Source organism: Rana temporaria, chromosome 3 (assembly GCF_905171775.1).
Source record: "Rana temporaria chromosome 3, aRanTem1.1, whole genome shotgun sequence".
Lineage (NCBI taxonomy): Eukaryota > Metazoa > Chordata > Amphibia > Anura > Ranidae > Rana > Rana temporaria.
Genome location: NC_053491.1, coordinates 289057894 through 289077761, shown reverse-complemented (window position 1 = coordinate 289077761; position 19868 = coordinate 289057894). Strand labels below are relative to the sequence as shown.

Here is a 19868-nt window from a genome sequence, read left to right as displayed (position 1 = left end):
GGCAGGCCTCCCCCAGAGGCAATCTGCCATCTTTCTCCATGCCCCGTGTGGCAATGGCGGGTGCGTGAGGGGGTCCTCCCACACAGCCTGCCCTACCTGCTCCGCTTTGAAGCCCAACGGGGCAAAGGGACTCCCTATAAGGGAGTGAGAGGATCTAGCCCGCTCAACCAGCCCCGTTAGTCCTTCGCCTCTCTTTTTAGAGACCGCGTGGTCAAAGTGCGTGCATGTTAACCCAATTTCGAGTGCGTGTAGTTCGTGGTTTTTGTGGGAGGGGGGTGGGCGTACTAAGCGCAGGCTTACCTCGCATAGCACACCCACCAGGAGCCGGGCTGAGACCACCAAACTCAATTCACATGTAGCCGAGACCGGGATTCGAACCCCTAGCTGCAGCTGCAGAGGTGAATGGCTTGTCAGCGCAGTGCCAATCGCGTTGAGCCACCGCAGCTCCCTCATTTATCTCTCTTATGATCAGGGGCGGACTGACCATTTGGGCACTCGGGCACTGCCCGAGGGCCCCATGCCACTAGGGGGTCCCATCAGGGTTGCCAGCCTCAGTAAAACCAGGGACAGTATGTAAAAATCTGTGTTTTAAAAAAAATCCCAAGATTACAGCTGCCCCGCCTCTCCAGTAACTTTTCAGTGTGTGTGTATGTGTATTTTGTGTGTACGTATACTGTGTGTGTGTATACTGTGTGTGTATATAGTATGTCTATGTGTGTATACTGTGTATGTATACTGTATGTGTGTGTATACTGTGTGTGTATATTGTGTATGTTTACAGTACTTTATGTGTGTATACTGTGTGTGTATATTGTGTATACTGTGTATGTATACTGTATGTGTGTGTTTGTATACTGTGTATGTATACTGTATGTGTGTGTGGATATACTGTGTGTGTACATTGTGTGTATACTGTGTATGTATACTGTATGTGTGTGTATACTGTGTATGTATACTGTATTATGTGTCTGTATACTGTGTGGCCCCATAATCTATTGCCTGGGGGCCCCATGATCTCCTATTGCCCAGGGGGACCCATAAGTTGTCAGTCCGCCCCTGCTTATGATGGACCATGTGCATTGTGTGATTTTTATATAAAATAATGGAAAATAACATTTATTTAAAAAAATTATTCAGGCTATAGGATAATTTGGACAAACTGTCAGTGAAGAAAAATGTTCACTTTTTTCCTTTAATGTCTATTATTGATCTTTGCTTGGGATTCAACACCCAGCAATATGTATATGTGAAGCAAATCCAGTACACATGAAAATCCCCAATTCTGATAATATAAAATGAAACATGCCAAAAACATGCAACATAATAAAAATCTATGCGACCATGGTTAAAATTGTGGGTAAACTGCATGAAAACCATGCATACACCCACGTTGTGGCCAAACCGCAGCACAGCAGTGCGAAACCGGCCTAATTTATGGGTCAGTCTTTGCTACTGCATATGGTTGCAGCACTCAAGTGTTTTCAAGTAGCCTATCTTAGGTTTTCTGAGTGGTAGCATTAAAAGCATTATTTTACTTACAAGTCCAGCACTGAAGCAATATTGAATGCAATCTAATATAATTTTAAGTTTAATTATTCAGCATTGCACACTTATTAATTTAGCTAATGACAATAAAATAAGAACTGCTATTATTGTTTCAATAATAATGATACAACATTTATCTTTCAAATGTCAATTAAGAGTTGCTCACCGCTTATTTCCTTGTGGGTAAAATTTCAAACGCTGCGATTTAATTCCATTGTGTCTTTAGAGAGATAGACCACCCAGTATACTAAATTAAATCCTGCAAACGCCAATGGAAATAGTATTCTGGCATACTGGTCTATTTTACTAGTTCCACTATAAGGACTTGATGAGATTCCAAGTTGTGTAAGGTCTGCAGCAGGAACATCAGTCTGTTGACAATATGGTGCTCCATAGGGTGGTACATTGTCTTCAAGTGATACATCGCCTTGAGAGACCATTGAGTTAATTCTTTTCTTTAAGTTGCAGTTGGAATCAGAATGCTGCAAAGACAAATTAGTTTAAACAATTATAACTAACTTTGAAACATGAGATACAAATGCTAGAATGATCATAATTAGTTTTAAAACTGCATATAAAATAACATTTACATTTATTGTTTTCCAAATCATACATGTTTCTTAATTGATATTGTATTCATTTCTATCATTTGTAAAAATCATTTTATTTTAACCACTTGCCTACTGGGCACTTTCACCCCCTTCCTGCCCAGGCCATTTTTCAGCTTTCAGCGCTGTCACACTTTGAATGACAATTGCGCGGTCATACAACATTGTACCCAAATGAAATTTTTATCATTTTTTCCCCACAAATAGAGCTTTCTTTTGGTGGTATTTGATCACCTCTGCAGTTTTTTTTTGCTATAATAAATATTCATTTTTTTTAGGCTGATTCATATTATTGGTAAAAAAAAATCGCAATAAGCGTATATTGATTGGTTTGCGCAAAAGTTATAGGGTCTACAAAATAGGGGAAAGATTTATAGCATTTTTATTATTATATTTTTTTTAATAGTAATGGCGGCGATCATCGATTTTTATCGCGATATTGCGGCGGACACATTGGACACTTTTGACACATTTTTGAGACCTTTCACATTTATACAGCGATCCCTGCTATAAAAATGCATTGATTACTGTATAAATGTGACTGGTAGGAAAGGGGTTAACACTAGGGGGCAATCAAGGGGTTAATGTATTCCCTAGGGAGTGATTCTTACTGTGGGGGGAGGGGAGTGACTGGAGGAAGTAGACCGATGGTTGTCCCTCTGTACACGTTTACACACACAGATCCAAGTTCCTGCTCAGTTACTGGGCAATCGCAGGTACCCAGCGGTGATCGTGGCCACCGGGCAGGCGCACCCGTTCCCCAGTGATGCGGTGGATAAAAATCAATGGAAAAAAAGATTTAATTTAAGGTTTAACAAAATAAATGTTGAATTATTTATTTACTGCTCAGCGTTCAAAACTTTTTAAGATAATTTTCTTTAAAGTAGTTGTAAAGCCTCAAAGTTTTTTTTTTTTTTTCATTTATAGGTTTTTATTGTCAAATTTCACATGAGACAAAGCATCGTTTACATTGAACATTCATCTGAAAATGTTTACAGTTCAAGCATAGTATACATCTTTTATGAAAATAAAGGGTGTTGTGGTGACAGCATCATTAGCATTCATTCAACTGACTACCAACTAGTTAGCATCCTAACGATTATAACAGTGGGGTGAACGTAAGGGTGCATATTGCTGCGTAGCAAACTGGAGAGAGTAGGAGGGATGGAACCACCCGAGCACCCCCTAAGGGTGCAAGACTGTGCCCGGGTAGGCCACCCCGCCGGACCTCCCTCGGGAGACCCCTGGTAAGCAACTAAACAAAATGACAAACAATATTGTTATCAACATCAGAGATTAAACATTTTGACAAAGGCAGGGGATGCCGTCCAGGTCTGCCATTGAAGCCACAGCTGCTTTTGTGTCAGTGTGGTACCCTGTTTCAAAGCCAGGGTTGACTCATATGTGAAATGTTCATGTGTGGTTCGGACTACATCTGTAATTGTGGGGGGTTCGGGGTCTTTCCACTTCCTCGTGATATTGAGGTAAAGCCTCAAATTTTTTCACCGTAATGCATTCTATACATTAGGGTAAAAAACCTTCTGTACCGCAGATCCCCCCAGACCCCCCCCCCCTTTATTCTTACCTGAGCCCGATCCGATCCAGCAATGTGCATTAGTGCAGCTGCTCAACCCGTTCTCTCTCCTCATTGGACAGATTGATAGCAGCAAGAGCCAGTGGCTCTAGCTGCTGTCAATCAAATCCAGTGACACAGGAGTGGGGGTTGGGGCTGAGTCCCGCTGTCTGTGTCAATGGACACTGCAGTGGGGCCCAGGAGCGAGTTTGCACAGGTGCCCTTAGGGAAAGCCAAATAAAGAGGAGGGGCCTGGAGCATCTGCGGGGACACCTCAGAAAAAGAGGATTGGGGCTACTCTGTGCAAAACAATTGCACAGAGCAGGTAAGTATAAGCATGTTTATTATTTTTTTTTAAACAAAAACTGATTGGTTTTTATGTTTACTCAAAGTCCTTTATTTAAAACAGTATTTATTTTATAGTAAATAAAAAAATAATTAATTATTTGCCATAATGATAATTTTACTTCATGTCACAGTAAGTAGGTAGAAGACCGTTTACCAATTCAATGGAAGCAGTGAATAACATATTGTTGTGCCCGGACCATGGCAAGTTGCATAAAATCAATTTTTCATATACTTCCATCTATTAGGATATGATAAAAGGGGGATATGCCCTGAAATGCATTGTAATGGCAACCGTGCCACCAGATACACTCCATAATGTTTCATCAGCCCATCAGAGTACCCATCTGCAGCCCATCAGAGTATCGGCGTACCTATCTGGAGCCCATCAGAGTACCCGAGTACCCATCTCCAGCTCATCCGAATACCCGAGTACCTAACTGCAACCCATCAGATTACCCGAGTACCTGTTTCCAGCCCATCAGAGTACCCAAATACCTGTCAACAGCCCATCTGAGTACCTGAGTTCCTGTCACCAGCCCATCTGAGTACCCAAGTACCTGTCACCAGCCCATCAGAGTACCCATCTGCAGCCCATTAGTACCCGAGTACCTATCTGGAGCCCATCAGAGTACCCGAGTACCTGTCTCCAGCCCATCCGAGTACCCGAGTACCTAACTGCAGCTCATCAGATTACCCAAGTACTTGTCTCCAGCCCATCAGAGTACCCGAATACCTGTCACCAGCCCATTAGAGTAACCAAGTACCTGTCTCCAGCCCATCAGAGTACCCGAATACCTGTCACAAGCCCATTAGAGTTACCAAGTACCTGTCACCAGCCCATCAGAGTACCCGAGTACCTATCTGCAGACCATAAGATTACCTGAGCACCTGTCTCCAGTCCATCAGATTACCAAAGTACCTATCTGCAGCCCATGCCTCATAAAATATACCTTGGGGTGTATGCTTTCCAAAATTGAGTCATTTATGGGTAATTCCCCTGTCCTGGTGCTCCAGGACCTTCAACAGTGTGATAGGAAGGAATGAAATTATATGTGTAATTAATGCTTCCAGAACGCCTGAAGGTACTGCTTCAATGTTGGACCTCTGTATTTGGCCAGGCTGTGTAAAAGTCTCACACATGTGGTATGGCCATATTCAGGATGAGTAGCATAATGTATTTTGGGGTGTAATTCTTGCTATGTACATGCTGTGTGTTTGAAATATCTTATAAATTGACAACTTTGTGTAAAAAAAAAAGTTTTCATTTTCTTTCCACGTTTTCAGAAGATTTGTGGAAAAAAAATAACCGTTCAAAAGACTCATTATGCCTCATAGAATATACTTTGGGGTGTTTACTTTCCAAAATGGGGTAATTTTGTGGGTAATTCCATTGTCTTGGTGATCCAGGGCCTGTGATAGCTTGTTAGAAAATTTTATGTGCAATTTATGCTCCTAGAACGCCTGACAGTGCTCCCCACATGTTGGTCCTCTGTATATGGCTAGGCTGTGAAAAAGTCTCACACATGTGGTAATTTGAAGTATGCATATGCTGTGTGTGAGAAATAATTTTGTGTGAAAAAATAAATAAATAATAATTTCTTAATTTTCCCAAGAATTGTGGAAAAAAATGTAAACTTCAAAAAACTCACTATACCTTTTACTAAATACCATGGACTGTCTACTTTCCAAAAAGGGGTAATTTGGGGGGATATTTGTACTTTCGTGACAGGGCCTCGAGATGAGATAGGCCGTCAGTGCATCAGGTGTGATCAATTTTCAATGATTTGCACCATAGCTTTAAGGCTCGATTCACACCTATGCATGTTGCTTTTGAGCGTTGTTGAAGTACTTTTTGCGGTGCTTGCTGTGTTTTTTCACTTGCAATTTTGACGCGATTTGCGTTTTAATTTGTTTACATCAATTTCAATTTTTTTTACATTTCATTTAAAAACCAGGTTAAAAAAAACCCTCAAAGCGCAAATCGCGGCAAAAACGCATTAAAATCGCGGTAAAAACGCGGTACGTTTTGGATGCGGGTCCATTGACTTCTATTACATGCAAAACGCTGCTTTTTGCAGTAAAAAAAGTCCCCGACCCTTTCCAAAAACGCAAAGGCACAAAAAAGCATTGATGTGAACATGTTCCATAGGAACCCATGTTAAAAAATGTCCCTGCTTTTCTGCAAAATGCAAAATGCACCAAAAAACGCATTAGTGTGAATCGAGCCTATGGGGCAGATCCACAGAGATCTGCACGGGCGCAGCGTATGGGAGATACGCTATGCCGCTGTAACTTACATTTTTAAACTTCGAATCCTCAAAGAATTTGCACCGTAAGTTATGGCGGCGCCTAATTCAAATCGGCGAGTAGGGGGCGTGTTTCATTTAAATGAAGCGCGTCCCCGTGCCGAATGAACTGTGCATGCGCCGTTTCTAAATTTCCCGCCGTACATTGCGCGAAATGATGTCGCAAGGACGTAATTTTTTAAACTTAGACGTGACTTACGTCCATCCCGATTCACGGACGACTTAAGCAAAAAAAAGAAAAAATTCAAATTTCGACACGGGAACGACGGCCATACTTAACATGGCAAATCTAACTATACGCCGCAAAAAAGCAGCTTTAACTATACGCCGGAAAAAGCCGACTAGAGACGACGTAAGAGAATGCGACGGCCACGCGTACGTTCGTGGATCATCGGAAATAGCAAATTTTCATACCCGACGCGGAAAACGACGCAAACTCCACCCAGCGGACGCCTAAGTATTGCATCTACGATCTTAAGGCGTACGTAGCCGTACGCCTGTCGGATCAAACCCAGATGCCGTTGTATCTTGGTTTGAGGATTCAAACTAAAGATACGATGCGGGTAATTTGAAAGTACGCCGGCGTATCAGTAGATACGCCGGCGTACTCTGTCTGTGGATCTGCCCCTAGGACTCTATAACTTTCACACAGACCAAATAATATTCACTTATCTGGGTTATTTTTTTACCATAGATATGTAGCAGTATAAATTCATGAACAGAAGTTACTCAATTGCAAAGTTTTAACATAGAAACAAAAAAAATATATATTATTTTAATTTTCACAATTTTTTCACTTATGTTGCAAAAAATTTAAATAAACCCAGTGGTGATTAAATACCACCAAATGAAAGCTCTAGTTGTGTGAAAAAAAAAATTAGTTTGGGTACAGTGTTGCATGTCCGAGCAATTGCCATTGAAAGTGCGAGAGTGCTGAAAGATGAAAATCGGTCTGGGCAGGAGGGGTGTATAAGTGTCCTGTGATTAACCACTTCAATACAGGTCACTTTCACCCCCTTCCTGCCCAGGCCAATTTTCAAGTTTCAGCGCTGTAACACTTTGAATGACAACTGTGCGGTCATGCAACACACACATTAAATTTTGCTAATTTTTTTTCACACAGATAGAGCTTTCTTTTATTGGTAGTTGACCACCTCTGCGGTTTTTATTTTTTGCGCTAGAAACAAAAATAAGCGTCAGTTTTGACTTTTTGCTATAATAAATATCCCAAATGTACCGCTTTCTGCCCAGCCTATAGAAGAATAATGATGGCGAAGCGGTGGTTCAGTTATCCTGACTGGGCATCATATGACATCCAGCAGGATAACAGCCGCCGCGTGCCTGTCGGGACGCACATCGCAGCATTCGATGGTTTGGTGTGTCAGTCTGACACACCGCTACGCTGATCTCGGTAAAGAGCCTCTGACGGAGGCTCTCAGCTGATCACGATGTAAACAGGAAGAGCCGTTGATCGGCTTTTCCTCACTCGCATCTGACAGACGCAATTATAGGAGAGCCGATCAGAGGCTCTGACAGTTGATTGTTGATCAGCGCAGCCCCCCCTCAGATGCCCACACTGGACCGCCAGGGAAGCCGCTAGGACCACCAGGGAAGCCCCTAACATGTGCATGGCCATGTACGTCCTCCATGGCCACTAGGAATGCAAATATATGACCAATATATGCCCAATATATGCCAATCAGGGCACTGACTGGCACCATTATGGATCATATCAGATCAGTGATGCCCAGAAGTGCCACCCATCAGTGTCCATCAGTGCCACCCATAAGTGCCCATCCATGCTCATCAGTGACCATCAGTGCCCATCTGTGACACCCATAACTACCCATTGGTGCAACCCATAAGTATCCATCAGTGCCCCCTATGAGTGCCCATCAGTGTTGCCTTTGAGTGCCCATCAGTGCCACCTATCAGGGGCCATCAGTGCCACCATCATCAGTGCTCATTGGTGCCACCTCATCAGTGCCCATCAGTGCAGCCATATCAGTGCCCGTCATTGAAGGAGAAAACAAACTTATTTACAAAAAAATTAACAGAAACAAAGAAAATGTTTTTTCTCAACATTTTCAGTTTTTTTTTATTTGTTGTGCAAAAACGAAAAATCGCAGAGGTGATTAAATACCACGAAAAGAAAGCTCTATTTGTGGGAACAAAATTAAAATGTGTGTCATTTAAATTGCGACAGCTCTGAAAGCTTAAAATTGGCTTGGGCAGGAAGGGGGTGTAAGTGCCTGGTACTGAAGTGGTTAAAAAAAACAAAAACACATTTTTTCCTCAGTTTAGGTCCATATATATTCTTCTACATATTTTTGTTAAACAAAAACGCAATAAGCGTATATTGATTGGTTTGCGCAAACGTTACAGGGCCAGATTCAGAAAGATCAGCGGATCTTTCTGCTGGCGTAACTCATTTACGTTACGCCGCCGCAAGTTTTTCAGGCAAGTGCTGTATTCACAAAGCACTTGCCTGTAAAGTTGCGGCGGCGTAGCGTAAACTACCCGGCGGAATTCAAATTCGGCAGGTAGGGGGCGTGTATCATTTAAATGATGTGCTTCCCCGCACCGAACGAACTGCGCATGCACCGGCCGCGAATGAATCCCAGTAAGCATGCTCCAAATGACATCGGCAACTCGTCATGCTTTCGACGTTTACGCAAATTACGTCCATCCGTATTCGCGAACGACTTACGCAAACGATGTAAAAAATTCAAATTTCGTCGCGGGAACGACGGCCATACTTAACATTGGCTGCGCCTCATAGACCCAGGGGTAACTATACGCCGGAAAAAGCCGAACGCAAACGACGTAAAAAAAAAGCGCCGGGCGGTCGTTCGTTTCTGAATCAGCGTAACTCCTCATTTGCATATTCCTTGCGTATACAAACTAAAGCGCCACCTAGCGGACAGCGTGAGATTGCAGCCTAAGATCCGACAGTGTAAGTCACTTACACCTGTCGGATCTTAGGGAGATCTATGCGGAACCTGATTCTATGAATCAGGCGCATAGATCCGACCGACGGAACTCAGAGATACGACGGAGTATCAGGAGATACACCGTCGTATCTCTTTGTGAATCTGGCCCATAGTGTCTACAAAATACTGTAGGTTATTGCTTTATGGCATTTTTATTATTATTATAATTTTTTTACTAGTAGTGGTGGTGATCCATGATTTTTTATCATGACTGCAACTTTGCGGCAGACAGATCGGACACTTTTGACACTTTTTTTTAAACCATTGACATTTATACAGCGATCAGTGCTATAAAATACCACTGATTACTGTGTAAATGTCTCTGGCAGGGAAGGGGTTAACACTAGGGGGTGATCAAGGGGCTAAATGTGTTCCCTGACTGTGTGTTCTTTCTGTGGGGGGATGGAACTAACTAGGGGAGGAGACAGATCAGTATTCCTATATACTAGAAACATACAATCCGTCTCCTCTCCCCTGACAGGACATAGATCTGTATGTTTACAAGTGTACATCGCGGCCACCAGGCATGCGCATCGGCTCCATTTTTATGTGGTGGCGTGCACGCTCTCGATGCCGGCGGGAAGCCAAGGACGTCATACGACACCCGCCCGGAAAGAGAGAGCCACCTTGCGGACGTCATATGACAATATGCAGGATGGTAAGTGGTTACATTTTATTTATTTATTTCAATAGCCAATTATTAAATATGCCTGTAAACGAAATTCAGCTAAATGCGAGTTACTGAGTTTACACACATTTACAAGCTGTTGTAGGCATTTGGAGTTTCAAATGCCTCTAAACATCCATCCTGAACACAAGTTTTTAAAAAAATGCTTCCAAATGAAACTGCCAAGAAATGACTAAAAACGAACCTGTGTTCATGTACTGATAAGATAACATAGAGGGGAGTTCAGGGGCAGATGAAAAAAACGCACAACGTTTACCAGCAGCAGTGTACATGAGGCCTCATATTTACTGCCCATAAGTGCACATTTGTGCCAAACTGGGGCCAATCCACTACATTGCAGCTTACTGGCTTTACAGTGAGGGACACAGGTGCATGATTGTCAGCTACACTGCAGGCTTATACAAGTGGATTGCGGATTAAAGGGGTTGTAAAGGATAGTTTTTTTATTTTCTAAATAGGTTCCTTTAAGCTAGTGCATTGTTGGTTCACTTACCATTTCCTTCGGTTTCCCTTCTAAATGTTTTTTTTCTTTGTCTGAATTTCTCACTTCCTGTTTCTCCTCAGTAAGCTTGCCCCCGTCATCTGAGCTGTTCTGGCTTGGGGTTAGTCAGCCAGAACAGCTTACTGAGGAGGCACAGGAAGTGAGAAATTCAGACAAAGAAAAAAAAGACATTTAAAAGGGAAATCGAAGGAAAAGGTTAGTGAACCAACAATGCACTAGCTTAAATGATCTTATTTAGAAAATAAAAAACAAACCTTTACAACCCATTTAAGCTACAGAGAGCACATCCAACCTGGATTATATGCAATATGTATGTGCCTATGCATTTCCTGTTAAATGTAAGTGTGATGAATTGTATCTCTTTTTTTTTTTTTTTTGCCATAATGTAAGGTTTATCTGCGCTAGGGTTGCATTTTATTATTTTTTATGATTTTCTTTCCATATGCAGCATTTTAGAACAAAGCATATAATACAGCAAATTAGTAAATAAACCTTAGTTGCAAGCTATGCATATCAGCTTACATTGGAAAGTTTTGGTGGATTATTATAACAACAAAATCTGTTTTATATATTTTAATGCATGCTAATAGAAAGCATTATTTTTACTTCTAACTCATCTTTAAAGCCAAATCATAGTTACCAATAAAATGTTCAATGAAAAACAAAATGTCTCTAATGATGTAGCTGTGTCTGTTCTAGGTCTAACTCCAATGTTCTAATGTGACCGTTGATGATTAATTGAGTTGTTTGGCAGACCAATATAGCGTTTGTCGAACCTTGTTATTTTTTATTATGATTTGCCATGCTTGGTCCGACAACCATCTGTAGCCCATAGCTTTATTATTTATTTTATAGACTGTCATGGCAATGAAGCCTTCGGCATGATTGGTAAGTTGATTCAGTGGAGTGGGAATTTTACCAGTTTCATCTGAATCACTGGCTCAGCAAAAACTGTTATTTTTAAGGACATATGGAATTTTCATTGAAGGCAAAAGATCACGCTGAGATGATTATTAGCCTACACTATCCCTATAACATGTACAAATTTAAACATAAGCCATATATAAAAACTTATATTTAGGGGGCGTCGCTACAACATGCATGTGTGAGGATGTGTTCCTGGTGAGCGTTGTGAGACCCGCTCGGATAACAGCACCTACAGCAGCCTATGTGGGGGAAAACTCAGCAGATTATTATGCCCCCTATGTGGAAACCATCCCCGTCACCTCTGCGGATTCCTTGGAGCTTTTCCAGTTCACTGGATGTCTATTTTACAGAGACCCACCAGAGTCTGATCGGATACTCCAAGATGGTGCCGGGTGAGCTCTCTGATTCTCTCTCCTCAACTACCTTCACTCACACTTCCTCCCCCCTTCTCCCCCTCAGGCTCAGACAGCCAGGATTGGTGCTCTGATATGGGAAAGGGGCTTGGGGATAAGGACTTGTGCTCTCATCTTCTCTCCCTCCCCACTATGGCTAATCTGGAGCTATTTTCTACCAGGGCTAAGAAGGCCCTGCAGGAAGACACTGAACATATTGGGGGTAGAGTAGAGGCCATGGAGTCACAATGGGAGGAAGTCAACCCTACCATGCAGGCACTCACTGAGCTCTGTAAGTCACAGGACCAAATAATCAACCCTATGCTGGATCAAATGGATGATTTTGAAAATAGGAGCTGTAGAGTTAACATCCACATTAAGGGCCTACCTGAAGCCACTGCATCCCGGAATAGTGTCCCTACTCTGCAGGGGGTGTTTAAACAGATCCTAGGCCATGAGGAACCAGAATACATTGAGATTGATTGTGCTCATAGAACTCTCCGTCCACCTTCTGATGATCCAGATAAACACAGGGACATTATATGTAAACTTCATAAATAATGTTCCATGGTAGAGGAATTCGTCTTGTGGATTTCAATGGAGCTAAACTGTCCTTCTTCCCAGATCTTTCCAGATGCACCCAGATGCAACGCCATGCTCTCAAGCCACTGCTGGAGGCCATACATGATGCCAAGTTGATTTACAGATTGGGCTTTCCTTTCAGTCTAACGGTCATCAAGGCGACACAATGGATCCCAAAGTGGCTCATCACATTCCTCCTCTCTCCGGAGGACAATCTGACTGTATGAAATGGTCTCTGCTGACTGTACAGCTACCCTGGGGGCTTCCATCCTCCTTGGCTGCTGTGTAATCATTTACAATAAGTTAAGGTGCAGGCCTGCACCTTATGTTTGTAGCGGGACCCCCTTTGGACTCACACCTGATGCCTTACCACCTACCCCACAGTAGGCCAACTCTTCTGAGTTATGTCCCCTATTTGGGACCTTACGCTGCTTGCTGGCCTGTTTCCTTGACCTGATGACTGAGTGGAGGCTCCTGACTAGCGATGTTTTTGCATTGTGGTGTGCCCTTTGGGCTTTATGCTCTCTATGTTGTTTATTATGTCTTTTATGCTCTGTTTTATATTTTATAGGTTCCTATTCCTGCTTTTTGTTGTCTCAACGCTCCCTGTTTCATGGTCAGGTATGCTGTGGGTCTCTCTCTCACTCTGACGGAGCCCCGGGGCTTCCCTGTTTCATCTCTCCTCATGGCTTCCCTGAAAATCGCATTGTACAATGTCCATGGTCTGGACTCCTTTTCGAAGCGCAGTAAGTTGTGGCTTGAGATGAAGCGAATGGGAGAACATGTACTATTTTTACAAGAAACACTGCACTGACTCATTCTATCGCCTCCCTACCCATCTATATAAATGATGGTACCCAAGTAATTCACCATGTCCCAAATCAGGGAGTGGCCTTAGCTATTCATCATTTTTTCCCAATGGAAAATCTGGCTGACGCTAATGGCAGGTATGTGTTCCTTAACCACTTAAGGACCGTCTCCTGCACATATATGTCGGCAGAATGGCACGGCTGGGCACAAGCACGTACAGGTACATCCTCTTTAAGTGCCCAGCCGTGGATCACAGGCGTGCTCCCGCGATCCGGTCCAAAGCTCCGTGACCGCGACCGTGGGACCCGATCGCCGCTGGAGTTCTGCGATCGGTCCCCAGAGCTGAAGAACGGGGAGAGCTGTGTGTAAACACGACTTCCCCGTTCTTCACTGTGGTGCCGTCATTGATCGTGTGTTCCCTTATATAGGGAATCACAATCAATGACGTCACACCTACAGCCACACCCCCTACAGTTAGAAACACAGATGAGGTCACACTTAACCCCTTCAGTGCCCCCTTGTGGTTAACTCCAAAACTGCAATTGTCATTTTCACAGTAAACTATTTTTTTTGCTATGAAAATGACAATGGTCCCAAAAATGTATCAAAATTGTCCGATGTGTCCGCCATAATGTCGCAGTCACGAAAAAAAAAACGCTGATCGCCGTAATTAGTAGTAAAAACATGTTTTTTTTATAAAAATGCAATAAAACTATCCCCTATTTTGTAAACACTATAAATTTTGCACAAACCAATCGATAAACGCTTATTGCGATTTCTTTTACCAAAAATACGTTGAAGAATACCTATCGGCCTAAACTGACGTTTTTTTTTTATATAGTTTTTTGGGGGATATTTATTATATCAAAAAGTAAAAAATATTGCATTTTTTTCAAAATTGTCGCTCTATTTTTGTTTATAGCGCAAAAAATAAAAACCGCAGAGGTGATCAAATACCACCAAAAAAAAACATATTTGTCGGAAAAAAAGGACGCCAATTTTGTTTGGGAGCCACGTCACACGACCGCGCAATTGTCAGTTAAAGCGACGCAGTGCCAAATCGCAAAAACTTGCCAGGTCCTTTAGCTGCCTAAAGTGGTTAAAGACACTATTTTGGAACTTAAGTTCACCTTTGCAGCTGTGTATGCCCCTAATTGTAAGAAGATTACTTTTTTGGACTCTGTCCTAGAGTCTCTCTCCTCCTTCAGGGAAGGTCAGCTGATATTGGGTAGAGAGTTTAATGTTAGCCCCGATCCACAATTAGACACGTCCTCGAGCCATTCTGCCCATTTGCCTTTCCAAAGCATATCTGAAAATCCCTGCAAGAGCACCATTTAGTTGATTTCTGTAGGCTGCTCCATCCTACTATGATAGCTATTTTTCATCTACTCATAATGTCTATACTCAAATAGACCTTCTAAGGATGGACCAATTTTCCCTTGAATCTCTGTGGTGCGCCCATTGGCTCCATAACGATCTCGGGTCATGCCCCGGTTTCCATCTTCCTGCATGCACTGCCTTCTGATGCATGGTCATGGACATGGCTTCTGAACAAGAAAATTCTGGATGATGCAGTGGCACTGAAACAAGTTTCAGACACTATACCCCTGTGCTTTGCCAAAAACCTGATGAGTGAGGCGGGGACTGGATCTGTCTGGAAAGGACACAAAGCAGTGGTTCAGGGGAAAATGGCGAGAGAGGGGGAATTACAAACCCTCCTGACAAAGATCCACTCGGTTGAACTCACACATAAGCACTGCGTCACCCCAGTGTTGGCAACGGCACTACAATCCCTCTGTCAGGAGTTGGCTACTCTGCTTGACATCTGGATTTGGACTGATCACTGCGTCACGTTTCCCATAAATTCGATGAATTTGGGAATAAATGCGGGAGATTACTTGCAAGGGCTCTCAAATGTCAATGTGGGCATGTCTATAAACGTACTACTACAGCGGGCCCTTCAGTGGTGCTCTCGTCGAAAATAGTGCACACGTTTTAGGGAATACTCTGCCTGATACTCTACCTGGTTTCAATTGAGCCCCAGAAGGTGGAGCATATCTTGTAGTATCTGGAGGAGGCCCAATCCCCACAGCTCACTACCCCTGTTAATGACCAACTGGACTAACCTATTTCTCCATCAGACATTGTGGCAGCTGTTAAAGACCTCCCTAAAGGGAAGAGTCTGGGCCCGAATGGTTTCACCAATGCCTACTATAGTAAGTTTCAACTGCTCCTCAACTGCTCCCCCATCGCTGCCTATTTCAATGCGATCAATGCTCCTTAACTGCTCCCCCATCTGTGCCTATTTCAATTTGTTAGCTTTGGGCACAGTGATGCTCAAAGAGGCATTGATGGCTAACATTACAGTCACCCCCAAAGAGGGGAAGGACCATACTATTCCTGGTAATTATAGGCCACTTTCGCTTTTGAACACAGACATTAAAATCTTAGCAAAGATCTTAGCCAACTGTATTAAACCAATCCTTCCAACGATCGTCCACCCTGACCAGACGGGGGTTCATAGTGGGGAGGGAAGCCAGGGATAATTCTAATAGAGAAATCCAGCTAATTCATTGGGCTGAAAGGCAGGCTAATCACCATCCCTGTCATATGCTTCCCACAGGTGCTGAAAAGGCGTTTGACATGGTGGACTGGATTTACCTCTGGACAGTTTTGGCCAAATTAGGTTTAGGCCCCAATATGCTCTTGTGGATATCTTTGCTTTAAAGTTCCCCAGAAGCTATGGTAAAGGTGAATGGGGTGTTATCAGCCTGGTCCCCTATTCGCAACGGGACGCAAGAGGGATGGCCTTGGTCACCCCTCATTTTTGCCATGACCCTCGAACCACTCCTTAACACAACATGCCTTAACACTGCCATTGAGGGCTTTACAGTGGACCTGATGGAGCATAAACTGTCATCCTATGGAGATGATGTCTTATTTAATGTCTCTGACCCTTTGATTTCCCTCTCTAATATTATGGCTGAACTAAGAATTTAATCTGCTTTAAAATTTTATAAACTATAACAAGTCAGAGATTCTACCATTTAACTTCCCTTTGGGATTGTGTACACAGATGCAAGCCTCATTCTCCTTTACCTGGTGCCAGGTTTGGGTGTCTATTTACCAGCCCAGTGCTCCCAGTTGTATACCTGTAATTATGTCCCATTGCTTTTCATTATTAGAGTGGACTTACAAAACTGGGACCGCACTGCCTTTTCCTGGATGGGCCGGGTCAGTGTCTTAAAGATGAACGCGTTGCCCCGTATTCTTTTCTATTTACAAATGGTGCCCATTTCATTGCCCCGGTCTTTCTTCTCAACCCTCAACAGTTTGTTTCTGCAATACATCTGGAATGGGAAAAGCCCTCATCAAAAAGAAACAAAGCGATCTTTAGTAAAAAAAAATCAGCACACATTACACATTGTTAGGCACACATTTAACCTGTTGATTACCCGAGATGTTAACACCTTCCCAGCCAGCCAGTGTCATTAGTACAGTGTAGAGTACTATCACTGATCACTGTATTAGTGTCACTGGTGATGTCTGTGGCAGTTAGTCAGTTCTTACTTAGTGGCAGTTAATGTCACATTCCATTACATATACCAAAGTTTGTAGATGCTATAACTTTCACGCAAATAATGATAGTTATAACACTCCACAGGACAATACCAAAACTCAAGCAACATTTTACCACTTTGACCCGAAAGCCAAGTATTTAGGATACAGATATACAATGGTAGATATTTGTAGAGATGGAATAAAAAAAGGCCCGCATTATTTTCTAAATGTACATAATATAACTGGATAATCACATTTATAGGTAAAGTTGATTAAGGAATATCCGATTTCCTCGCGAGTGGTCAGGAAGTATTTTTTTTTTCCTCTAAAGGAGCAAATTAAATCATGCTTTGCTGGTTTTTTTTTGCTTCTCCTGTGGGTTTTGGGTTGTGTATATGGGATTGTATGATTTGTTTTTCCTTTTATTGGTTGAACTAGATGGACTTGTGTCCTCTTTTTTTTAACCAGACTAACTATGTAACTATGTAATTAACTTCCTAACCCCAAAAATCACTAACAGATTTGAACACAACTTTGTTACCTCCTGCTTGCCTGTGTCACAACTAGCGATGGGCTGAACACCCCCCCCCCCCCCAGTTCAGTTTGTCCAAGACCTCCCGAACATGGAAAAAGTTCAGACCTAAGCCATGAACTCTATTAAAGTCTATGGGACCTGAACTTGAAAAATCTAAGGTGCCCATTTTAAAAGCTTATATGCAAGTTATTTTCTATAAAAAGGGTATGGAGGCTGGGTACTGCCCTGCGGGACATATATCAATGCAAAACATTTTTTTTTAAAGATATTTTTTTAAAATATAGTGCCTGTGGGGTCCCCTTAGTCTGACTGTAAAGTGGCACATTTGTACCATGTATAGAACCTGTTGCAGCAAAACTGACATATATAAACAAAAATTGTCAGCAATACAAAAAAATATGCTTGGGGGCCACCCACAATATCCATAGCAGACTATTATCCAAGCATGCAGCCTAGCAGACCAGGAAAGGGGGGGACGGATTGCCCCCTCCTGAACCATACCAGGCCACATGCCCTCAACATGGGGGGTGCTTTGGGCCAGGGGGCATGTTGATGGGGAAAGGGGCCTTTCCCTGACATCCCTGGGCTGTGTTTGTGGGGGTCTGTAGACAGGGGGCGTATCAGAATCTAGAAGCCACCTTTAATAATGGGGCCCCTAGATACCGTCCCTCCTATGTGAATGAGTATGGGGTATATAGTACCCTTACCTATTCACAAAAAAAAGTGTCAAAAATAAATAAAAAATACACACACAGTTTTTGACAATACCTTTATTAAAAAGAAAAAAAAAACAATGTTCCCTGATGTAGATCCATTGTCAATCATGACCCGCAAAAAGCATGCAGTTAGCGGTTAGTGGAGCTTTTTTCCCTTTTTTGTGGATCTGGCAGTGTGGCGGGCATCATGATTGATGATGGATCTACATTGTGGGACTATGGTTTTTTTAATTTTTAATAAAGGAATTGTCAAAAATTGTGTGTGTGTTTTTATTTATTTTTAATACTTTTTTTGGTGAATGAATAGGGGTACAATGTACCCCTGCTCATTCACATGGGGGACCGGGATCTATATTCTGATAAGCCCCCTGACCACGACCCCCATAACCACAGCCCAAAGTTGTGGGGAAGAGGTCCTTGTCCCAGCATGAGGACAAGGTGCTTTGGGCTGGGGGGGTCAGAGTCCCCCCTGCCCAAAAGCACATACCATGTTGAGGGAATGTAGCCTGGTATGGTTCAGGAGGGGGACTCTTGTCTTCCAGGCTGCATGCTCACATAATGGGTCTGCTATGGATTTTGGAGGGACCCCAAGCCATTTTTTTTATTTTGGCATGGGGGTTCCCCTCAAAATCCATACCAGACCTATAGGTCTGGTATGGATTTTGGGGGGAGCCCACACCATTTTTTTAATTTTGGCTTGGGGTTCCCCTTAAAATCCATACCAGATCCAAAGAGCATGGTATGGATTGGGGTGGGACCCCTGCGCCATTTTATTTCCCCTTTTTTCTATTGTCTAAATTTTTTTTATTATTCAGCTGTCATTGGGGAAGCATAGGATGCATTAAGGTGAAAAAACACAAAGTTTTACAACTCCTTAAAAAGAAAAACATCAATGTGAAAAGAGATATGAGCAGTGTCAAAACCTGTTAAGATGCCAAGAAAAAGAAAGTAAAGCTAGACAAGTGTAGGGTTGCTAGCAATATGAACTAGTCTAGATTTGAATCCACCAAATCAGCAACTCTAGGGACTATGACTTACTCATCCTAATTACCTTTGGTGAAAGAAAAGAGCAGAGAAGAGGATAATAGAAGAGTATGAAAATCACAAAGTCAAAGTTCACAAGTAACTGAAGATGGTTTAAATTTGAATTACTTTGGATAAAATGGCATGATACAGACCATAAAAACCACCACATGAACTTAAATGGTTGAAGAGCTGTAATGTTGTTCCTAACCACTAGGTGGCATACGTATCGTAATTGTGTATACAGTATAACTAATACACTTCGCTGTAAAACTTACATGGGTCAAAGCATTGATCATTGTTGCTGTTTATATTATTTAAATTCATGTTTAGAAAACACTATAGTGCAGAGACATCAGGATAATCTTTACCATTTGCAATTGGAGCATAGGGGCCAATGTAACATAAAAGAACCTAAATGTAGACTTTTTTTTTGCTATAATTTATAAACTTGACTACTATAAATTACTAGAAAAAAGTAACAGATCATGCTTTTTGTACTGAAAAGATTTGGCCCTCTTCAGTAAATTGTTTTGTTTTTTACAATTTAAATGGTATAAAATATAATTTCAGACCCATAGGTGTGCGCAGCCTGTTGCATTAGAGTGCACACCCCAAAGCTCAAACACACATGCACATGCAGAGTCCGGGTGTATGCTGCATACTGAGTGCAGTATTCTGGTGTATGCTGCATATAAAGTACAGAGTTCAGATGTGGGGTGCGAGAGTGCAGAGAGCAGGTGTGCGATGCCTATAGAG

At 42.4% G+C, this 19868-nt stretch overlaps 1 protein-coding gene across 3 annotated transcripts in view; it reads right to left on the bottom strand.

The window, feature by feature from the left end:
• Positions 1-1572: 1572 nt before the first annotated feature.
• GABRA6 (gamma-aminobutyric acid type A receptor subunit alpha6) overlaps positions 1573-19868 on the bottom strand; it is a 102606-nt gene continuing 84310 nt past the window's right edge. For 2 of the 3 annotated variants that reach the window (XM_040344728.1, XM_040344727.1), the window contains exon 9: positions 1573-2027. In XM_040344728.1, coding sequence (XP_040200662.1) covers positions 1737-2027 — 291 coding nt within the window. In that variant the 3' untranslated portion in view covers positions 1573-1736. Of the gene's footprint in view, positions 2028-16470; positions 16642-19868 lie in introns of all 3 variants that reach the window. The other variant, XR_005747971.1, reaches the window with a different exon arrangement.